The sequence below is a fragment of the Hipposideros armiger genome, unplaced genomic scaffold (genome assembly GCF_001890085.2).
Source record: "Hipposideros armiger isolate ML-2016 unplaced genomic scaffold, ASM189008v1 scaffold_287, whole genome shotgun sequence".
NCBI lineage: Eukaryota > Metazoa > Chordata > Mammalia > Chiroptera > Hipposideridae > Hipposideros > Hipposideros armiger.
Window position 1 is genome coordinate 1,725,750 of NW_017731637.1, and position 19,096 is coordinate 1,744,845.

Sequence of the window (19,096 nt, forward strand, 5' to 3'; positions counted from 1 at the left end):
GCAGTGTCACTGGCCCTCATATGTGGGATCCAAACTGGGGCCCTCTGGCGTCCCAAGCCAGTTCTTAACCATCGCGCCACTCGGCCAGCCCCATCTGCTTTTTAATATGAAGTAACAGCCAGCATCCCTCACTCCCTTCCACCATGATTCAAACCACCACCTTCTGAATCCATGGCTGTCTCCTAACACTTGAAAGTAAGCAGCTCTCTCCAACACTAAAGAGCTGAGGTGGAAGAGGCAGTAGTGTTCGGTTGCTAATGTTCTCTGTTTTGGGATCTCTATACAGATACCCACAAATCTATAGATGGTGTAAGTTTTTATTTTGTCATATTTCAAAGTCCATTTTCTGTGTCTTGATGCCTGAAGGTAAGAGGTCCAATGCCTGATAATGTCTCTCACATGCCAGGAACTGTGCCTGTTCTTTTACACATTCTACCTACCACATTTTGCTGTGTATAATGCACACTTTTCTCCCCAAATTTGTGAGGGAAAAATAAAGATGCACATTATACATGGGTAGTACTAATTCCATATCTATATAAATGTTTTTAATTCTTTTATTTATGCTTATGAGTTAAAAGTGTAACTCTAGAAGTCACTAACGATATCTGTAAGCAAAATAATACCCTGGAATACGATAATCAGTTTTGTTACACTTACAATGAACTTGCAAAAAGTAATTTGGGCCAGTGATTCAACGAAATGAAACGAAGAGCGACATATTTTTGTCCACAAAGTGACTTGGACCTGATAAGGTGGGTGATGCTAACTATTACCAGAAGGTGAACAGCATGACATTTCTCTTCATACACTTTAGGCGGGAGCTAACAATCTAGCTGATATTTTTACAAAAATTATTGGAAAATCCCTTGGAAAATTAAAATGAAAGTTTTTTTTCCCTGAAAGTTTGGACCAAAAACATGGGTGCACATTATACGTGGGAGCACATTATATACATGGCAAAATATGGAAATCATCATTTAGCGTCCCTAACAACCCCAGATGGTAGGTGTATTAGCTTTTTAGGACTTCCAATAACAAATTACCAAACTGAGTAGGTTAAAACAACAGAAATTTATTCTCTCACCGCTCTAGATGCTAGGTCTAAAGTCAAGGCATCGGCAGGGCGGGCTCCTTCTGGAGGCTTCGAGATAGGACTTGCTCCAGGCCTCTGTCCCAGCTGCCGCTGGTTGCCAGCAATCCTTGGCTTGTAAACGCATCACCCTCGTCCCTGCCTCCTTCACGAGGCATTCTCCCTGATTTCAGTGTCTATATCTCTGCCCAAATTCCCCTCTTCTTATAAGAACACCAGTCATTGGATCAGGGTCCACCCTAATCTAGTATGACTTTATCTTAACTTAATTACATATTCAAAGACAATTTCCAAATAAGGGCACACAAATAAAGTACCTGGAGTAAGAATTTCAACCTACATTTTGGGGGGACACAATTCAACCCATAATAGTAGGTATTGTTCTAATCCTCATATTAAATTGAGATTCAGAGGGCAACTTATACAAAGATACAGAAAATAGGTGGCATAACTCAGTTTTTCATTTGTCTAGACCTAGTTATTACCACTTATCGGGCCCCTGCTTGTACCAAGCCCTCTGATGGATGCTTCATTTTCATTTCTAATCCTCCTGTCAACTGCATATAGTTATTATCCTCCATTTTACAAGCAGAGGATCAGATAATTTAAGTAGCTTGTCCAGAGCCACACAGGTAGGAAGTGGCAGATCTGACAATCAATCCAATAATTCTCACCCAAGTCAACACACCAGAATGTCCCCTGGTATAACTCCCTACCTGCAGCTGAGAATCACGACTGTAAAGGATATGTCACTGGAATTTTTCAAGTGAACTGTATAAAGGCAGAAACTTAATCATTTGGATCACAGCATTGCCTTTGGTGGGTGGTGGTCTGATGAGAAAGACCAAGTCTTCATCTTCCTTCTGGCAGCCAAGGAAGAGTTGTAAGGGAAAAACCACACAAGGAGTAAATCCCATTAAAAGGCAATCCATATCACAACTAATTACTTCCCTTCGGGGTGTTACCTGTGGGTTGAGGCCACTTCTCTGTTCTAACAGGAACCTTGCTGGGAGGGTGGGGAGGAACCATGTCTCAGTCAAATAGCCAGAGTGATTATTTAAATTGCCTCATTCTTCCTCAAAATAAAAATCAAAAGCATCATTTCCTGGCAGTTGCTGTGCACTCTCCCTCAATGTCAAAGCTGTGTTGTACACACTCACCAGTGCCTACAAACACAGTACCTGAGAGACCTTCAAGCAATGCATAAACCACAAGTTGACTTGTTTCCTCAAGTCAATGCAAGGCCCTGTGAGAGAGCGCTCAGCCAATGCCGCTGACTTAGGCTGGAGTCGAACTCACAGGTTAAAGGTGGTTTTGCTCATATCATCTCAAAATGATACCACAGAAGTAGGGGTAGGAACACGGGCTTTGGAGGCACAACAGGCTCAAATGCCAACCCAGCTCTACCATGTACCACCCATGAGATCCTAGGTGAATTATTTCTCTTCTCTAAGCCTCAGTTTCCTTACCTGTACAATGGACATATGCACATGAACCTCATAGAGCTATTCAATGGAATGTCAACATACCACACTGACCCTGGATAGTCCTAACAAGGAATGAAAGCTATGGGTAAGGATAAAACATTGTTTTAATTTTGATCTTATTTATATTATCCCATGTGATGAGATTTTTATTTAAAAGAGACATGACTTAAATAATAAATGGCACACAGCTCTGGCAGAGGCATCGGGATGGAAAAACAAATGACAGGATGAGAAGACACCAGATAGGAGACACTCATTTCTTTCATGTGCTCAATATTATCCAACTGAATCACATACACACACACACACACACACACACACACACACACACACACACACACGACACCAGGTGGGATTAGGGGACAGCCTGTACCACTGTCCTGCCTGCTTGTGCTATTTGAGAAGTACATTCAGGGTAGGTTTAGTTAGGGCACATGAATCCTGGGGGACATGACACCAATACTCCAGACTGGACATGTGCCAGGGAGGGACAGAGCCCCAGGGCCCTTTCTCAAGTACGAGGAAGTATAAAGGAGGTAAAGGAAAAAAATAGGCTCATATGTTTGAAGAAAGCATCTAAGAAATATCAGGAAAAAGGAATTCATAAAAGTTTACTGATTCACCTAAACTTGTTAATTGTAGTCTATGATTTTAATGTTATTACTAGAATCACATTGTTAGGAACAGTATTTTCCCACAGCTTAAGTCTTCAAATACCTATGTTCAATTTTATACATACAAGACAAAATCCTAAAGGGCACGGATGAGGTTCTACTGACCCATGCATCCCTTGACTGAGGGTGAGGACTAGAGATCATATATATAGGTTTGATGGGTGCCATCTAGAGGCAACTGCTTCAAATGGCACCTCCAATTCATCTTGAATAGATATACTGTGGAAGTAATGTATATTCTCTATACAAATCCTGGAATAAGTAAAATCTACGAGACTGAAACAGTTACAAAATGGCATTTAAGCTGAAAATAAAGCCCGAGCAAAGAGATTTTTGGTTGCCTTTTTTGTTCAACGAAAGTACCAATATGTTTAACAGAACAAGCTTTACAGGAAGAGGAGCTGGGCAATTCATCTTGTCAGTTATAATTCATACAAAAATAGGTTCCAACATTAGTTAAATACAACTATTCAAATACAGTATAAGTATCAAAAAAACTCTTTAAAAAACAGTAGCACCAAAAACACTGAACATTTGTAAACAAAACCATCAGTAACAACCCTACGCTTAATAACAAAGAATCTGCATTCTTTTAAAATATTAAATATATAATAAAGATAATATTGGCCATTTTCCTTCTTAATAGACTATAGTCGATATCTAAAACAATGTTATCAATAACAGACACAAATTGGTGTTATCCTAAAGCGTGTTGAACAGTCCTTTTCACAGTACTCAGGGGCATCAGGTCGCTGCAGAGGGCAAACTTTCCAAACGTCTTCTCCTAGCTGTGATCCTCGCACACCGGGGGCACTCGGCAGACTGGAAACACTGCTTATGAAAGCAAGCTCTGCAAGCTGCAAAGGAGGACAGCCATTAGCAAAGGACCTGTCTTGTTTCCTCACATATGTACAGACCACTCATCCCCATCCTGGGGAGAGAGGGGGTCTAAGACCAGAAACAAGAGTCTTCCAAAAAGAAATCAGGCAGTCTGAAACTCAGAGGGATTATAAAATCTCCAATAGGTCATGAACATGAGGCTCACAGAACCTGATGAGTGGATGCCACAGTGCCCCTGAGATCGGCCCAAGGGTCATTCCCCCAGCTGCTGCAAGTATTGGTGGCTGATGGGTCAGGAGAACGTGTCCCTTCTCTGGAAATGGCCTTAACTAGAGGGAGCTGCCTGGCTCAAGGTCATGTCCCTTTGTTGGCACCAGACTGCATCAGGTGATTGGTCAGATGGGTTTGAAGACTCGGCTGGCCCTTTGTCCCCAATTTGGGACAATGTTAAAGCCATTGCAGCTTCAGAGCTCCCTGTAAGATGTGCTGAGCCTTCATTGCAATTAAAACACAGTTCAACCTCTCCTTCTGCCAAATCCTGCTGCCTTCACACCCCACGGGTGTTAAGCCCAAGGACACACCCCAGTGAACTTTCTGCACGTAAATCCTGCCTCAGAGTTTCTCTGCTGTGGAGCCCACTCTGTAACACTGCTTAATGAGTTAGGGGAGGCAACACTTAAGTGGCCTTCGAGGAGGGCCCGCTCATACCCAAGCTGAAGGCAGAATTCATCACAAGATCTCCCCCATGAAACAGTTCAGAGAGCACAGGATTTCCTTGGACACTAATATAGCAGAACAGGGGTCTGCAAACCTTTTCGGTAAAAACCTAGACGGAAAATGTTTTAGGCCCTGTAGGCCATATGATCTCCATGACAACTACTCAACCCTGCTATTGCAGTGCAAAAGAAGCCAGAGACAACGCTTCAGCCTTGGGCACTATTATCAGGGCCCATCCAATTATAAAACCCGAGGGCACAGCTTGTCCAGGAGTAGAAGAATTGGGGCACAGGCAAAACAGGAACCACCTCCTCCTTTCTAACCCTGTACCAGCAGACATCACCCTATATGCCTGCCATACCCAAATACTCCTTCTGTGCCCAAAACTTTCTTAGCTCCAATCCAACAAATAAGCAGCATCATTAATAATTCAAAGAAATGCTACTAAGCGTAAATTAACTTTGTGCTTATGTTATTAAACTTATTTTAACTTTGCACTTACGTTATTAAGCTATTAAATTTATGTTATTAATTTATTAAGATACCTGAACATCTTCTACACGTTGCGGTTTGAAATGGGAAAATGACAGCTGTACTCCGGCAAAATTCACAAATGAAGCCCTTTCCTTGACACAGCTGTAAGAGGAGTCAAAAAGTTAAAATCCTCATTGGTCATGTTTCTTTTGACGGAGAATCTAAACCACCACTTTTACAGAACTTTATAAGCATCAATTTTTAAATGTGTATCTATGATGTCAGCCTTTAGAAGGAACAGAATGTTATATTCTGCTGCAGTGAATGGATCAGAACAATAAGCGTGCATTCGTTTTGCATGGAGAAGTTTCACATCAAGGCGGATTGAGGTACCAGAGAAAGATCATGATTTTAAACATGTATTCTCAAACGATCTAACTTTGTTTCTGATAGCTGCACCTCAATTCATCAGTCCCTAAAGACAAAGAGCTCCTGTTCCATTGGATCCTGAGTCGACGTGGCTGTATTTGGCACATCAGGGCAGATGGGGGTCGAGGAAGGCCCTGAGCAGGGCTGGGCGCCCCGACCAAGTCGCGTGGTGCTGGCTTGCATCCCAGCCCTGCTACTTACTAGCAGAATGATCTTAGCCTGTTACTTAACAGCTGTGAACCTCATTTTCCCCATCTGGAAATAGAGTTGTCAGCACTTCCCTCAGGGTCTGTGAGGTTAAATGATGTAAAATGCAGAACACCCAGCACTGGCCCTGACAGATAAGGGACAGCTCAGGGACACACCTGCCCCCTGAGAACCTCACCTCACAGCAGGCCACGTGCGCGAGGGAAGCTTTCAGGATGTCCTTAAGCGAAGGCATCAGCAGCCCTTTCTTGACCCTGATCAGGTCCTCCAGGGAGAACAGGTGGAGCTCATCTGTCAAGTATCTGGGCATCTGCTCAAACTCCTTTAATGCACTGCCAGAGAGGGAACAAATGATTCAAGGATTCACCCACACAGAAGCTGGGGTGGGCAGTGGGGTGGGCAGGCTGTTGTTTTCTCCAGGCACTCACATTTAATTTTTTAACTCATTTAAAAAAATATATAGTCCCCAGAACAAGTTAACCTTACTCATCACTTTACATTTTGCAAGTTCACTTGGAAGCCAAGAAGTTACAATTCCATAAATGCTGATTTCAAAAAATTGAATGAGCAGAGAAATCTGTTCCTAGCAGCCTGCCCCCCCACACACCAAACAAAAGAAAATGGAGTGTTATTTCAAATCTTAAAACCGTGTACTGAGATAAAACTCACCACCTTACTGATTCCGGCTAAATTTCAAGGCCGTCACTGATGGCTGTCCCAGACGGCAGAACTACTGTTCTCCAGCAGGCCTATAGCTCCCCAAATCCATGATGCCAGCACGGAGCTTAAGACTCAGACATCCAACTGCGGGCTGGACACAGGCAACTGGATGTCCCAAGGGCTTTCAAAACTGAACGTAACCGTCTCCAAACCCTCCCGATCCCCTCTTGAACTCTTTAAATCAGTGAGTAGCATAACCAATATACACTGCATTCCCAAGCCAGCAGCTGCCTACAGTGAACTGCCATTCTAGTGATGCCAAACCATGAGTAGTTTTCCATCCAGCCTGGGGAGCCAGCTCACACTGCTTTCTCTCTGAGCTCAGGCTTTTTCTCTGGAAGCCTTGCCTGTTTCTTTCCCCACCCCATCCCTCACAAAATGTTGCCTCCTGTGCACCCTCAGGGCTCCCTGCACGTGTACCTAACCCACAGTCCAGCAATGAGCTGTTGTGTTGACTTTCTTTCTGAACGTAAAGGAGTCAGTCCTGTTGATTTTTTTAATCTGACATGCAGAATAGACATTCAAGAAATTTTTGTGATGGTAATATGGCTATTGCTACATGTTATAGACAAGAAAACTAAGGGTCTAAGAAGTAATTAACACATCACACCAATGCCATGAGGTAGAGCTCAAGGCCACATGACTATAGATGACCGGCTCCTCTCCAAAAAAATTCAACTTAAAAGTAATATATCACCATTAAGTAAAGATCAGAAACTGAAATAAGCTTTAAAACTAAACAAAACATTTTTAAACCTGTGATCCTATTACAACTAATCTTAACTCCTTGAGTCACCTCTTTTTCCATTTAAAATTCTCTATCTCTGTCATAGAATACATGCCTATTCCTTTACTGCCATGGCTTCCAGAAATCCCACTTCTTGAAGTTTATCCTAAGGACATACCTACAGATGTGGTCAGAGATTCACCTAAAATCTAGGTTTTTTGTGTTTTTTTTAATGAAAAAAAAATTTTCAATTATAGTTGACATTGGATATCACCTTAGCTTCAGGTATACAGCATAGTGGTTAGACATTTATAGACATTTATATAACTTACAAAGTGATCCTACTGATAAGCCTCATGCCTCCCTAACAGCAAACATAGTTATACAATATTATTGACTATATTCCCTATGCTGTACTTTATATCCTTGTGACTATTTTGTAACTGCTAATTTGGACTTCTGAATTCCTCCCAGCACCCCCCAACCCCAGGTCCCTCCCACCTGGCAACCATCAGTTTGTTCTCTGCATCTATGAATTTGTTTCTGTTTTGTTTATTTTGTTTTATAAGATTCCACATATAAGTGAAATCATATGGTATTTGTCTTTCTCTGACTTATTTCACAGTATGGACGTTCCTGAAAAAATTAAAAATAGAACTACCATAAGATCCAGCAATCCCACTTCGGGTAATTATCTGAAAAAATCCAAAACACTAATTTGAAAAGATATATGCACCTCTATGTTCACTGCAGCATTATTTGCAATAGCCAAGATATGGAAGCAACCCAGGTGTCCATTGATAAATAACTGGATAAAGAAGAAGTGGTACATACATAGAGTGCCAAAAAAAGTGTATACATTTAAAAAAGGAAAAAACTATTAAAATTGTAATACTTAAAATATACTGATACCAAAAGATGAATACAAGTCACATTTGACTTCTGCAATTACAAGAGCTACTCAAAGTGGTTACCATCAGTGGCCAGACACTTCTGATTACAGTGAACTACTGCTTGAGCAACGTTGACCATATCTTAAAATGTGTATCCATTTTTTTGGCACCCTCTGTATATACAATGGAATATTACTTGGCCATAAAAAAGAATGAAACCTTACCATTTGTGACAATATGGATGAACCTAGACAGTATTATGCTAGGTAAAACCTAGTTTTTTAAATAACAAAAGATATTAAAAATATATCTTAAGATCTATTAAATATTAAAAATCTATTAGGTTTAATATATATAAAGAATCTATCAGTAATAGGAAAATACTTAAATGACCACATCATAGGCTAGAATACTATACAGCAAATAAAATTTTGACATGCCTCTCTCTATTAGGGGTTTTTAAAAAGCCATTGGTACACCCATGCTCACAGCAACACTATTCATAACAGCTAAAACATGCAAGCAATCCGCACCCCCCTTGAGATGGATGATTGGACAAACAAAATGTGGCATATACATATGATGGCATGTCATTCAACCTTAAGAAGGAAGGACATTCTGGCACATGCTACAACTCGGACAAAGCTTAAGGACATGATGCCAAGTGAAATAAGCCAGTCATAAAAGAACAGATACTGTATGATTCCACTTACACGAGGTACTTAAAGTAGTCAAATTTATAGCTACAGAAATAGAATGGTGATCGCCCGGGTCTGGGGGGGAAGGAGGCGGGGGAGTTATTTATTGTTAATGGACACAGAGTTTCAGTTTTGTATGATGAAAAGAGTTCTGTGGATGGACGGTGGTGATGGTTGTACAACAATGTGATTGTACTTAACCCACTGAACTGTATACTTACAAATAGTTAAGATGGTAAATTTTATGTTTTGTTTATTTTACCACAATTTAAAATAATAATAATAATAAATAATAATGAGAAACAACTGGGTAGAGCTGTTTCATCCTTGTACTGACCCATTTTTCTTATTCAAGTAAATTTACTACTAATAGGTTAGAAGGTTTGATAACTTTAAAGGGAGGGTCTGCATTCCCAAAAAAAGAAACAAGGTAATCACAGTTGACCTTCTGTATCTGTGAGCTGGGTTTCACATCCAAGGATTCAACCATCCACAGATCAAAAATATTTGGAAAAAAAAATCCCAGAATGTTCCAAAAGCAAACTTAAATTTGCCATGTGCCATGCACTATGCTGAATCCATATGAATGAAGTGATGTGTAGGCAGACCCTGCTGTAGCCTATATGCAAATACAGGTTATATACAAACATGATGCCATTTTATATAAGAGACTTGAGCATTTTGGTATCCACGGGGTTCCTGGAACCAATCCCCCACAGATACCGAGGGACAACTGTACTGTGCTAAGAGGCACTAGGCATTGGAGGAGCCAGATCAGGGGGCACCGAGGGAGGTTATCAGTCTTCCCAACTCACATGCCCAAACTGTCCCAAACCACAATAGTATTACCTTTCGGCAAACCTGCAGGTTTTCAACAGCTTCTTCATATGAAATAGCTGCTCCTGGATTTCCTAATGTGAGAAACCAAACACGTGAAGATTTAAATGTGATAAATGACACCGGACACATATATGTCAAATTTAAATGTTATTTCCAACCTTGAAATGCTACAACTCTGTAAAACAAATCATTGACATCCATATAGCAGGGCCCATGACTGAGTCCAGAGATCCACAAAGGGTTCAGGAGGGACCCAGGTTTTGTGGACCCTAAAGCTTACACAACATTGGGAGCTTTCTTTAAGAAAAACACACAACTATGTATAAAAGAAGGAGACCCTGCCATTTGCAACAACATGGATGAACCCAGAAGACATTATGCTAAGTGAGATAAGCCAGACTGAGAAAAAAACTGCAGTCTCTCTTATATGTGGAAGCCAAAAAAAGTCAAATACATAGAAGCAGAGAGCTGAATGCTGGTTCCCAGGAGCGGGGAGGTGGGGAAAATGGGCAGATGTTGGTCAAAAGGTACATAGTTACAGTAATGTAGCTTCAATAAGTCTAGAGATCTAACACACAGCATGATGACTGTAGTTAACAATACTGTATTGAATACTGGAAATATGTTAAGAGTATATTTCAGGTGCTGTCACCACACACACACATAAACACACACACACACCCACACAACTATGTGAGGAGATGGATATGTTAATGGACTAGTAATCATTTCACTATGTATATCAAATCATGTTGTACACTTAAATATGTACAATTTTCTTTTAAAACATTATAAATAAAATTCAAAAGCTATGTATAAATGCAAAACTATGCATAAATATAAAATTTGGCAAGTGGCCTTCGCAAGAGCTAGTGCAGGCAAGCGGCCCTGAAGCGTAAGCTCCATCCACTGGACAGTAAAGCTACTCCTCACAGAGTCTGTCTGGGTGTGCATTTGCGGCCGCAGGACCCTTTCGGCTGCTGGGCTGGCTCCCCTGCAGAGGACAGCTGCTCACCCTCACTCTGTCCAGCTCCTTGGCCTTGGCATACAGACTGTGGTTGATGTTCAGCACATTGAAAATGGGCTGGTGCGATATGCAGTCTAGCAGTCGTTTGGAGAAATTGCTGACGTAGTACTTCCTGAAGTCCCACATGCTTAGGATCCGCGCAGGGATGCAGGACTCCGCGTATGAGTGGCAGCAGTCACAGAAATACTTGCCCAGGTATTCGCAGTACCGGAGCCTCCTCACAAACTCTGCGGAGCACACAGCGGGTGAGCACCCATCAGCCGGCGCTGAAAACCTATCCCGCCGACCCCACCTCCAATTCCACCCAAGGTTCAAGGCTCAGATGGCTGTTTACTTGCTACAGAAGCCACACTCGACCTCTTAGCAGCTGGGAAAGCTCCGGCAGGGACTGGAGGCCGTAAATCATGACCAATCATGAGCTTTGCTTTTGTGGAACAGATGTCGGAAAAACAGAACCCTCCCAAAGTACTGCTGGATTTAGATGGGCACTGTAAACTGCAGTGTTGCCGAAAGAGCAAGAGATTTAGCGTCTGGACGTCAGGTGGCAGTCCAGACCCCGACTCTAACTGGCAGGAAGGCAAAGGCAAGCCGGGATCTCTTCAGGCTAACTGTCCTGAGGTCACAGAACTGGATTACAGGATATCATACATATGAAAAGTGCTTCGTAAATTAGAAAGCACTATATATACACTATTTGGAAGAAGTATCCAAAAGAACTCCTGGATAAATCAGTGAGAAAAAAAAAATACAAAAATGCACAAAGGATGAGAATAGGCAATGCATGGAATGAAGAAATACAGGTAACCAGTAAAGATGTGAAAAACACTCCATCTCAGTAACAATCTGACTGATTGTTCATAAAATTTATTGTTAATAAATAAAGACACGCATATTAAAAGAGTGAACAACTTGGTTTTGCCTCAAGTTGTCACACAGAACTTCAGAGCTGGTGAGGCGTAGAGTGTCCCTCACTTAGTGCTCACAGGAGGGCTACCTGTGAGGAGGACATTTCTGTGATACACTTCAGTTCTTAACCGTGCAGCATGAATCCAATGCAGTGGCATCAGACAGAAATGCTAACATACACACGTGGAGATACAGAAAGGTGTTAATTACTGCACATTTATAATGAAGAAGAGGGGGGCAATCTAAATATCTGTTAAATAAGTACAGTGCACTTCAAATACATACACAGTCCAAAAGGATCGCCACCCAAAAGTCATCCGCAAATACTGGAGGGTGGGGGAAAGGAATTTTGCTCTTTGCACTTTTTAATTTGCTAAAATGAACATATATTCTTTTAGAAATATTTCCAATAAAATATATTGACGAGCAAAAGGTATAGAGACTAATGCAACAAAGAGCTGGGTACATATCACCCAGCTTAAGAAAGAAAACAGCAATTCAGTGAAGCCTCCTGGGGTCTATCTAACAGGAGCTGAGGCCCATATTTATGATTCACCATTCGGCTCACATTAGTTGACACATATTGTGAGGATTAAATGAAATAACGATGGCAAAGCAGCTACCATAGGACTCAGCACACTGATTCTCAACGGTTTCCCTATAATAACTTTACAATAAACAAGGTCTGAGTGACCGTAGGAGCAAAATTTTATTGAACACTAAATCTGTGTCACGCACCAGTTAACCGTCTTACACTGTGCTTGAACCTCTACCAGGTCGGGACTATTAGCTCCCCTACTGCACTGAAGAAAGCACAAGGCAGGGAGGTTAAGTCACATGCCTGAGACCACAAACAGTCAGCAGGCAGGCAGAACACCAAGTCTGCACTGGTGAAGCTCCAGCTTTCAGCCGTCATATCCCGCTCCGGCTCTGCCACATTTGATGGAGGACGAGGGCCAGGAACTAATGCCTTTGCACTTGTACGGATTACCCTCAAACCTAGGCCACACTCAGAGTTGATTTTTAAATACAAACAAATACAGTTGATTCTTATTATCTGAAATAGTTAACGTTCTATGAACTTGTCATGGACACTGAGTTAGTGAATATTGAACACTGCTCCTGGGGGGAAGACAGGGTGAGGTTCCTGTGAGTCTCTCGGAACAACATTGTCATCAACTGATCAATACAGAACCTTGTTTATGTGTGTTTTCTATTTAAACACACAGTATTCAATATACTGTTGATCCTCATCACTGAATTCAGGGCAAGCAGCACTCTAACGCATACCTAAGGGAAGCTTATCTAAGCACACATTTTCTCTGGAAGGCACACCTTGCTTGGCCTTTCTGCCGAGGAACCCTGGACAGCACATCAGCGCTGTGCTTGGGGGCATTATAAACAGCTAAATCACCAAAAACAAGCTCAAAAAAAAATTTTTTTTAAGGCACTAAATGACTGTGGAAAACACCTGTTTACTGTATGAGCTAAAACAAGGCAGAGCACTGCTTTGCTCAACTTTAGCTGGGAACACATGCATCCAGCAATTCAAATTTCAGGTCACGCAAATGTTTTGGTGTTTTGTGCCTATTTGTGAATGACTGAAAACATGGTGAGTGTGGATTTTGGAATTACAAATAAAGTTTAGCGAGCAGGTGAATTCGCAAATATGGAATTCGTGAATAATGAGGGTTAACTGTAAGTACATATGTACAGACACTATTATCAAACCCTGAATTAATTATATGACATCTCTGTAGAGCTGACAAATTATCTGTTGAGAACTTATTAAGTACCTAGTAATTATGTCTGGGTTCTCAAACTTGAAACTTTGAAAAGCCTATTGTATTGCATCTCTTTTCCACACTGGATGAAGTTCTCTGGTGCAGCGATAATGAGTATGAATTTGCTTATGATAGGGCCTTGATACATTTTATATTAAATGAGCAAAAAGAGAGGTATACCCTAGCCCCTGCACTCTACATTTCTGATCAAACTTAGCAAGATGGGAAAAAAAACGAGGACAGGAAAGGCCTATAAATTTCCTGGATATAATTCATCTTTTTCCAACATCTAAAATCCTAACATTTCAACATCTAGTCACTCATTCATCAAATTTCATTAAATTTACACTAAGCATTATACTATCAATACAGAATAAAGTATGTCTCTCTTTTTTGGTTAAAACGGAACAAAACATCCTAAACCAGTAGTTTTTAACCAGGAGTGATTTATCACCCCAAGGGATTTTGGAAATGTCTAGAGACTTTTTTGGTTGTCACAATGCGGAGCTGATAGTGGCATCTAGTGATGTTGCTAAATATCCTATAATGCACAGGGCAGCAACGCACAACAAAGTTAATATGACTGAGGCTAAGAAACCCTGCTCTGAACCACAACTACTCACATTTTAGGAAAAGTCGACATCATAGAAAAAAAAAATAGGAGGCAGAAATTCTAGAACAGTGCTGACCAGGAGAACGTTCCGTGAAGATGGAAAAGCTCTAGATCTGTGCTGTCCAATAAATACCGTAGCTACTAGCCACATGTGGCTACTGAGCACTTGAAATACAGCTAGTGTCAATGAAGAACTGGATTTTTAATTTCAGTTAATTTAAATTTAATTTTAAGTAGTCACAGGGGATAATGACTACCATATTGGAGAGTGCAGTTTTAGAATAAAGCTGACTAACGAGAAAGAATAACTAAATGCAATGGATGAAACTTGGTTGTAACCTGGATAGAAAAATTAGCTATAAATGGCATCTTAAGGGCAACAAATTAATATGGACTAGTATTAGACAATATTAGAGAATTGTTATTTTCTTTGGTGTGATAACTGTTCATAATCCTTATTGTTAGGACATGCTAAAGTCTGAAGGGTAAAATGTCATGTTGTCTACTCCTCACTTTTCAAATGTCTCAGTATGTGTGAGAACGGAGAAGACAAAGGGGACGTGAAAACTAAACTCAATGTGGAATTCTGGATTGGACCCTGGAACAGGCAAAGGTCACTAGTGAAATCTGAATAAAGTCTGTAGAGAGTTAACAGGATTGTACCAATGCTAATTTCTCAAGTTTTAATAATTATACTATGATTATTATGTTAACTTTAGGGGAAGCCAGGTGAATTCAAGGGTACACAAGATGTGTGTACTACTTTTGCAACACTTCTGTAAATCTAAATTTATCTCAAAATAAACCGTTTAAAAAAATTATCCTAAGAATGTGTACTATCTTTGCAACTCTTCTGTAAGTCTAAAATTATCTCAAAATAAAAAGCTTAAAAAACATTATCCTAAGAACTATAGAAATTTCACAGAAAAAGTCCAAAATTGTTTACGTGGTTGATAATACCTCCAGAATCTATGCTCTCCTTATCTCTGCAGCCAGTTTTCTCCTCTCATTCTTACCTCCAGTCACATAAGATTTCTTTCCAATAGCCTCAAGCCCTTTGGGCAGGATGACTCCCTCCACCCCACCCCCACACTCTTCTGGGGATAATCACTTACAAAACTTCTTACTCCCAGCCCAAGCCCCATCAAGTTCCCTAACTGTAAATCCCACAGCACTCTTAACTATCTCTTTCTCTGCATGGAACTTCCTTGTTGTTTACTTGGCTGATGACTATTTCTTCCTGTAAGCCAGCTTCATGATGGGAGGACCATGACTGTATCAACAGTGCAGGCACACATCTCTGTATCGATGTAAACTTAGGGAAGTACTTGAAAAGTTAGTGGAATCATAGTCATGTGCTCATAGTTTCTAGCTTATGCATTCAATATTTACTGAGTTGCCAGAATACAGTGGTTAACCAAATAGACTGGCTGGGGAAGATGAGTTAGTTAACTGTGATGTGTGGCAGGCATTGTAATTCAATATGGCAGAAGAAGCCCAGACGGAGTTGTGCTTTCTATTTTGATTTCTTGAGGTGCAGGTCCTCAGTCTCTTTCCTCCCAAGACACCTATCAAAGGCCAAGGGAACCCTTTCCAGCAAAGCTCGTCTTCCTGGCTTTCCACAGGTCAGTCCTATGGACACCCTCACAGCAGAACAAGTGATTTCCAGTCTCAAGTGGGCAACTTGTAGTCCTGACTATGGGAAGCCTCATTTTCTAGGCCTCAGCTGGGTGAGGAATGATCCCCTTGAGGCCAATTCCTCAAACCCTCTCAGAGGAGTTTTGATAGCTCCTTGGTAAGCCATTCGATCATTCAACAAATTTATATTCTGAGGACCAACTGTGTGCCAGGTCCCCTTGTAGGAGCACGGGATAAAGGAATGAATACAACAGACAACACCTCTTAGAAGGAGACAGACAATAATAAGAACAATCAGTCAAGTCTAAAAAGGTATTTTAGGAAGATAAGTCCTAGAATAAAATAATAAGAAGGAACGGTAATATAACCTGTACATTTGTATGTTAGTGGCAAGGTGGATATTTTCAATAGGGCAGCCAGGAAAAATCTCATAACTTTTGAGGGAAGGTGTGAAGGAAGTAAGGGAACCGGTCATGGGGATGTCATTTCAGGGACAGAAAGCCACAAAAGCAAATCCAAGTCGGGAATAAGCCTTGCCACCTTCAAGGACCAGCAGGGAGGGGACGTGGCTGGAGATGAGTGCCGATGGGGAGGGAACTAGGTGATGAGTCTGAGAGGCCAGTCACATAGTGTTGTAGGTCACGATGGCCTCTTCATGAAAGAGAGGGCAACATTACAAAGCTCTTACACTAACTTCTCACCGAAGGCATCTCTCACATATCAATGCATTGCCCAACTTCGTTATTCTCTGCCCTGTCATCGCATAATAAGCAGGTAGTGCATTTTCTTACTTACTAGGTTCTATTGACGTTCCACAGCCAGCACAGAAAAATTTCTGGGCTGCCACCACAAGATCCCTCCTGAATACAGAAAACAGTTAACAGTTATATTTTGGAAACAAACAAACAAACAAACAAACCAATGGAGCATTTTTCATTGATTAGAAAGTTGACATCATGATACTTTGCTTGGCTTGGGGCCTTAATTTTCTCATTTTTTTCATTTGGGAAAGAAATAGAATTACTCAGTAGAGTTTTCTAGTTGAAATCCCTGGGTGTTTTAAAAGCCCCTGCTACAACCAAGAAGTCAGAATCACAAAGATCACTTCCACCAGGGGTCTGCAGAGACGGCTCACAGCACACGCAGGATCCTCTCTCCAGAGACAACTAGACACAGGTACGCAGGAAGAAAGTTTGCATACCCACGATACCCACTTGGGAAGTTCACAAGCGGATCCAAGCAAATAAGAGATAATATAAGACCAAACTATACAACAATTTCTGGTGAGAGACCGTCCAGTGAACTGTTTTCTATTGAACTGTTGGTGCCACGATTTCACATGTGATTTACAAATACAGAGAAAGTTGTAAAATTTTATTATAGCTCAGGGTCAGCAACAATGGTCATGGTAAAAGTATGTAGAGCTCTTACCCTTGTGCCTTTTAACTATAAGAGCTCTCCCCAGGATTAAATTTCCTTTAAAAAACAAAATGTATTCACTGATTTTTATTCTACATGGCACTGGAAAATAGAGCAGTATAGTCTTTTGAAATTATTGTATATGATTTTTCAGGTTCAATATTAGCTCCTTAAAAAATACCCTTTAAGCCTCTTTACTTTTCAGTTGCTATGTAATGTTCATAATTAAGGACGGTCAGTTAAATTCTCAACTTGTCAGAACTTAGAGCCCCGCTCAAAGCCCATGATAAACAGGGAGCTGAGAAAGCTAACTCAAAAAAATATGCCCAAGTTTCCTTTTCCTAAAACAAACTTCCCTTTGTCCCTCAGCATTCCTTCACCTACTTCCATAAAGAGTCAGGTGGAAACCACCACAACCTGTTCTAACCAGATTGGAGGCCCAAGCAGCAACCCAGACTTACTTGAGTGGTGGATGAACATCAACTATGACTTGAAATCTCGGGGGTGCCCAGTCTTCAGTCCCTCTGATCCTCGACTTAAGTTTAATTTCCTCTACAACATCCACACTGGATTCAAAGTCTTTTCGGATATGCTCTTCATTTACAACCTGCATGACATAGAAGGGGACTTAGGGACAACTTAAACACGCGTATTCTAGGAACTGAAATTAAAAGGGCATTCACCAATGTGTTTCTAACATTACAATTTACCATGAAAAATTTAAACTGCTTTCAACTGAACTAAAGGACATGGCAAGAGCCCTTCGTGGATCTAAAGCTATCTGCAGAAAAATTGCTTAAAACGCCACCCAGATGAGATCACTTTTCTTAGTTTCTTAGTTTTTTTAGCTATTTCATTTGTTTCCAGATTTCAAATTACGGTAAGTAGGTCACTGTGTCCTGGAATGCTTTCATGCACAGCAGAAGTCTTCCGCCTCTTAGTCAATAGACTGACAGATGCTGTCAATCAGAACCCCTGTGGTTGTCAGACTTGCCCAGAAACAGCTCTTTTAAACCCATTTCCTGCTTGGCTCTCCTGTGAATCCTTCAGCTTTCCTAGTAGAATTTAATATCCAAACTCCTCCAATTAGTATTCTACATCCTGCACAATTGGGCCACTATCATTCAAGACTTATTTCCCAAGAAGATCAAGGTCCCTTCCTGCAACACACACACACACACACACACACACACACACACACAGATATAGACAAACACATATTATGCAACCACATCAAATCACTCTGTTCAGTAAACACCCCCAACACACCTCCATATCACTGTGCTCCAACTGCCCTTTGCTTCCCCACGTTTCCAGAGTGGTTTTTGCCTACTTCTATTTTAGCCTTTGCCACAAAGTTCTCTGCGCCCCCCCATCTCGCCGCCCCCCAGGGGCTGTATGCTGTCAGAGGGCAGAGTGCTCTACAGGGAACCAGCCTAGACTTTCAAATTAGGCAGCCTGAGGCCTGACTCCTGCTCTACCACTGACTGGCCCTGCTGAGTGTCTGGAGCTAACATTTTAAAACAAAAATAACAACAGCATCTACCTAATAGAATTCTTATGAGGATTAAAATGTGTATTGCTGAGCACAGTCTCTGGTGCATAATAAACACTCAATAAATATCAGATTCATCCATCCTTTTTGGCCTTCTCCAACACCCAGCGACCATACAAGGAAACACATACATGTGTGAAGTGAAAAGCAGGCAAAATGTGAATGTAGGAAATTTCAATGCAAGATCAACTTATTTTCATACTTACTATTGAGCCAGCTGCATTCAGGGAACCTGCCAGCTGATAATTAACTTGTGACAACATCCAACACTTCCGGAATACTCGGTATAATTCTTTGGCTATTAGCTCAGCAGAATTGAAGTTTGGCTCATAAATGACACTGAAATGTAAGAGAT

At 41.1% G+C, this 19,096-nt stretch overlaps 1 protein-coding gene across 1 annotated transcript in view; it reads right to left on the reverse strand.

Annotated features, from left to right (window-relative positions):
- Nucleotides 1-950: 950 nt before the first annotated feature.
- The window catches only part of RUBCNL (rubicon like autophagy enhancer), a 41,245-nt gene continuing 23,099 nt past the window's right edge, over nt 951-19,096 (reverse strand). The window contains exons 6-13 of the mRNA XM_019658680.1: nt 18,948-19,080; nt 17,648-17,793; nt 16,563-16,627; nt 10,815-11,053; nt 9,809-9,870; nt 6,100-6,253; nt 5,357-5,447; nt 951-4,111 (exon numbers count right to left, since the gene is read on the reverse strand). Coding sequence (XP_019514225.1) covers nt 3,999-4,111; nt 5,357-5,447; nt 6,100-6,253; nt 9,809-9,870; nt 10,815-11,053; nt 16,563-16,627; nt 17,648-17,793; nt 18,948-19,080 — 1,003 coding nt within the window. The 3' untranslated portion in view covers nt 951-3,998. The remainder of the gene's footprint in view (nt 4,112-5,356; nt 5,448-6,099; nt 6,254-9,808; nt 9,871-10,814; nt 11,054-16,562; nt 16,628-17,647; nt 17,794-18,947; nt 19,081-19,096) is intronic.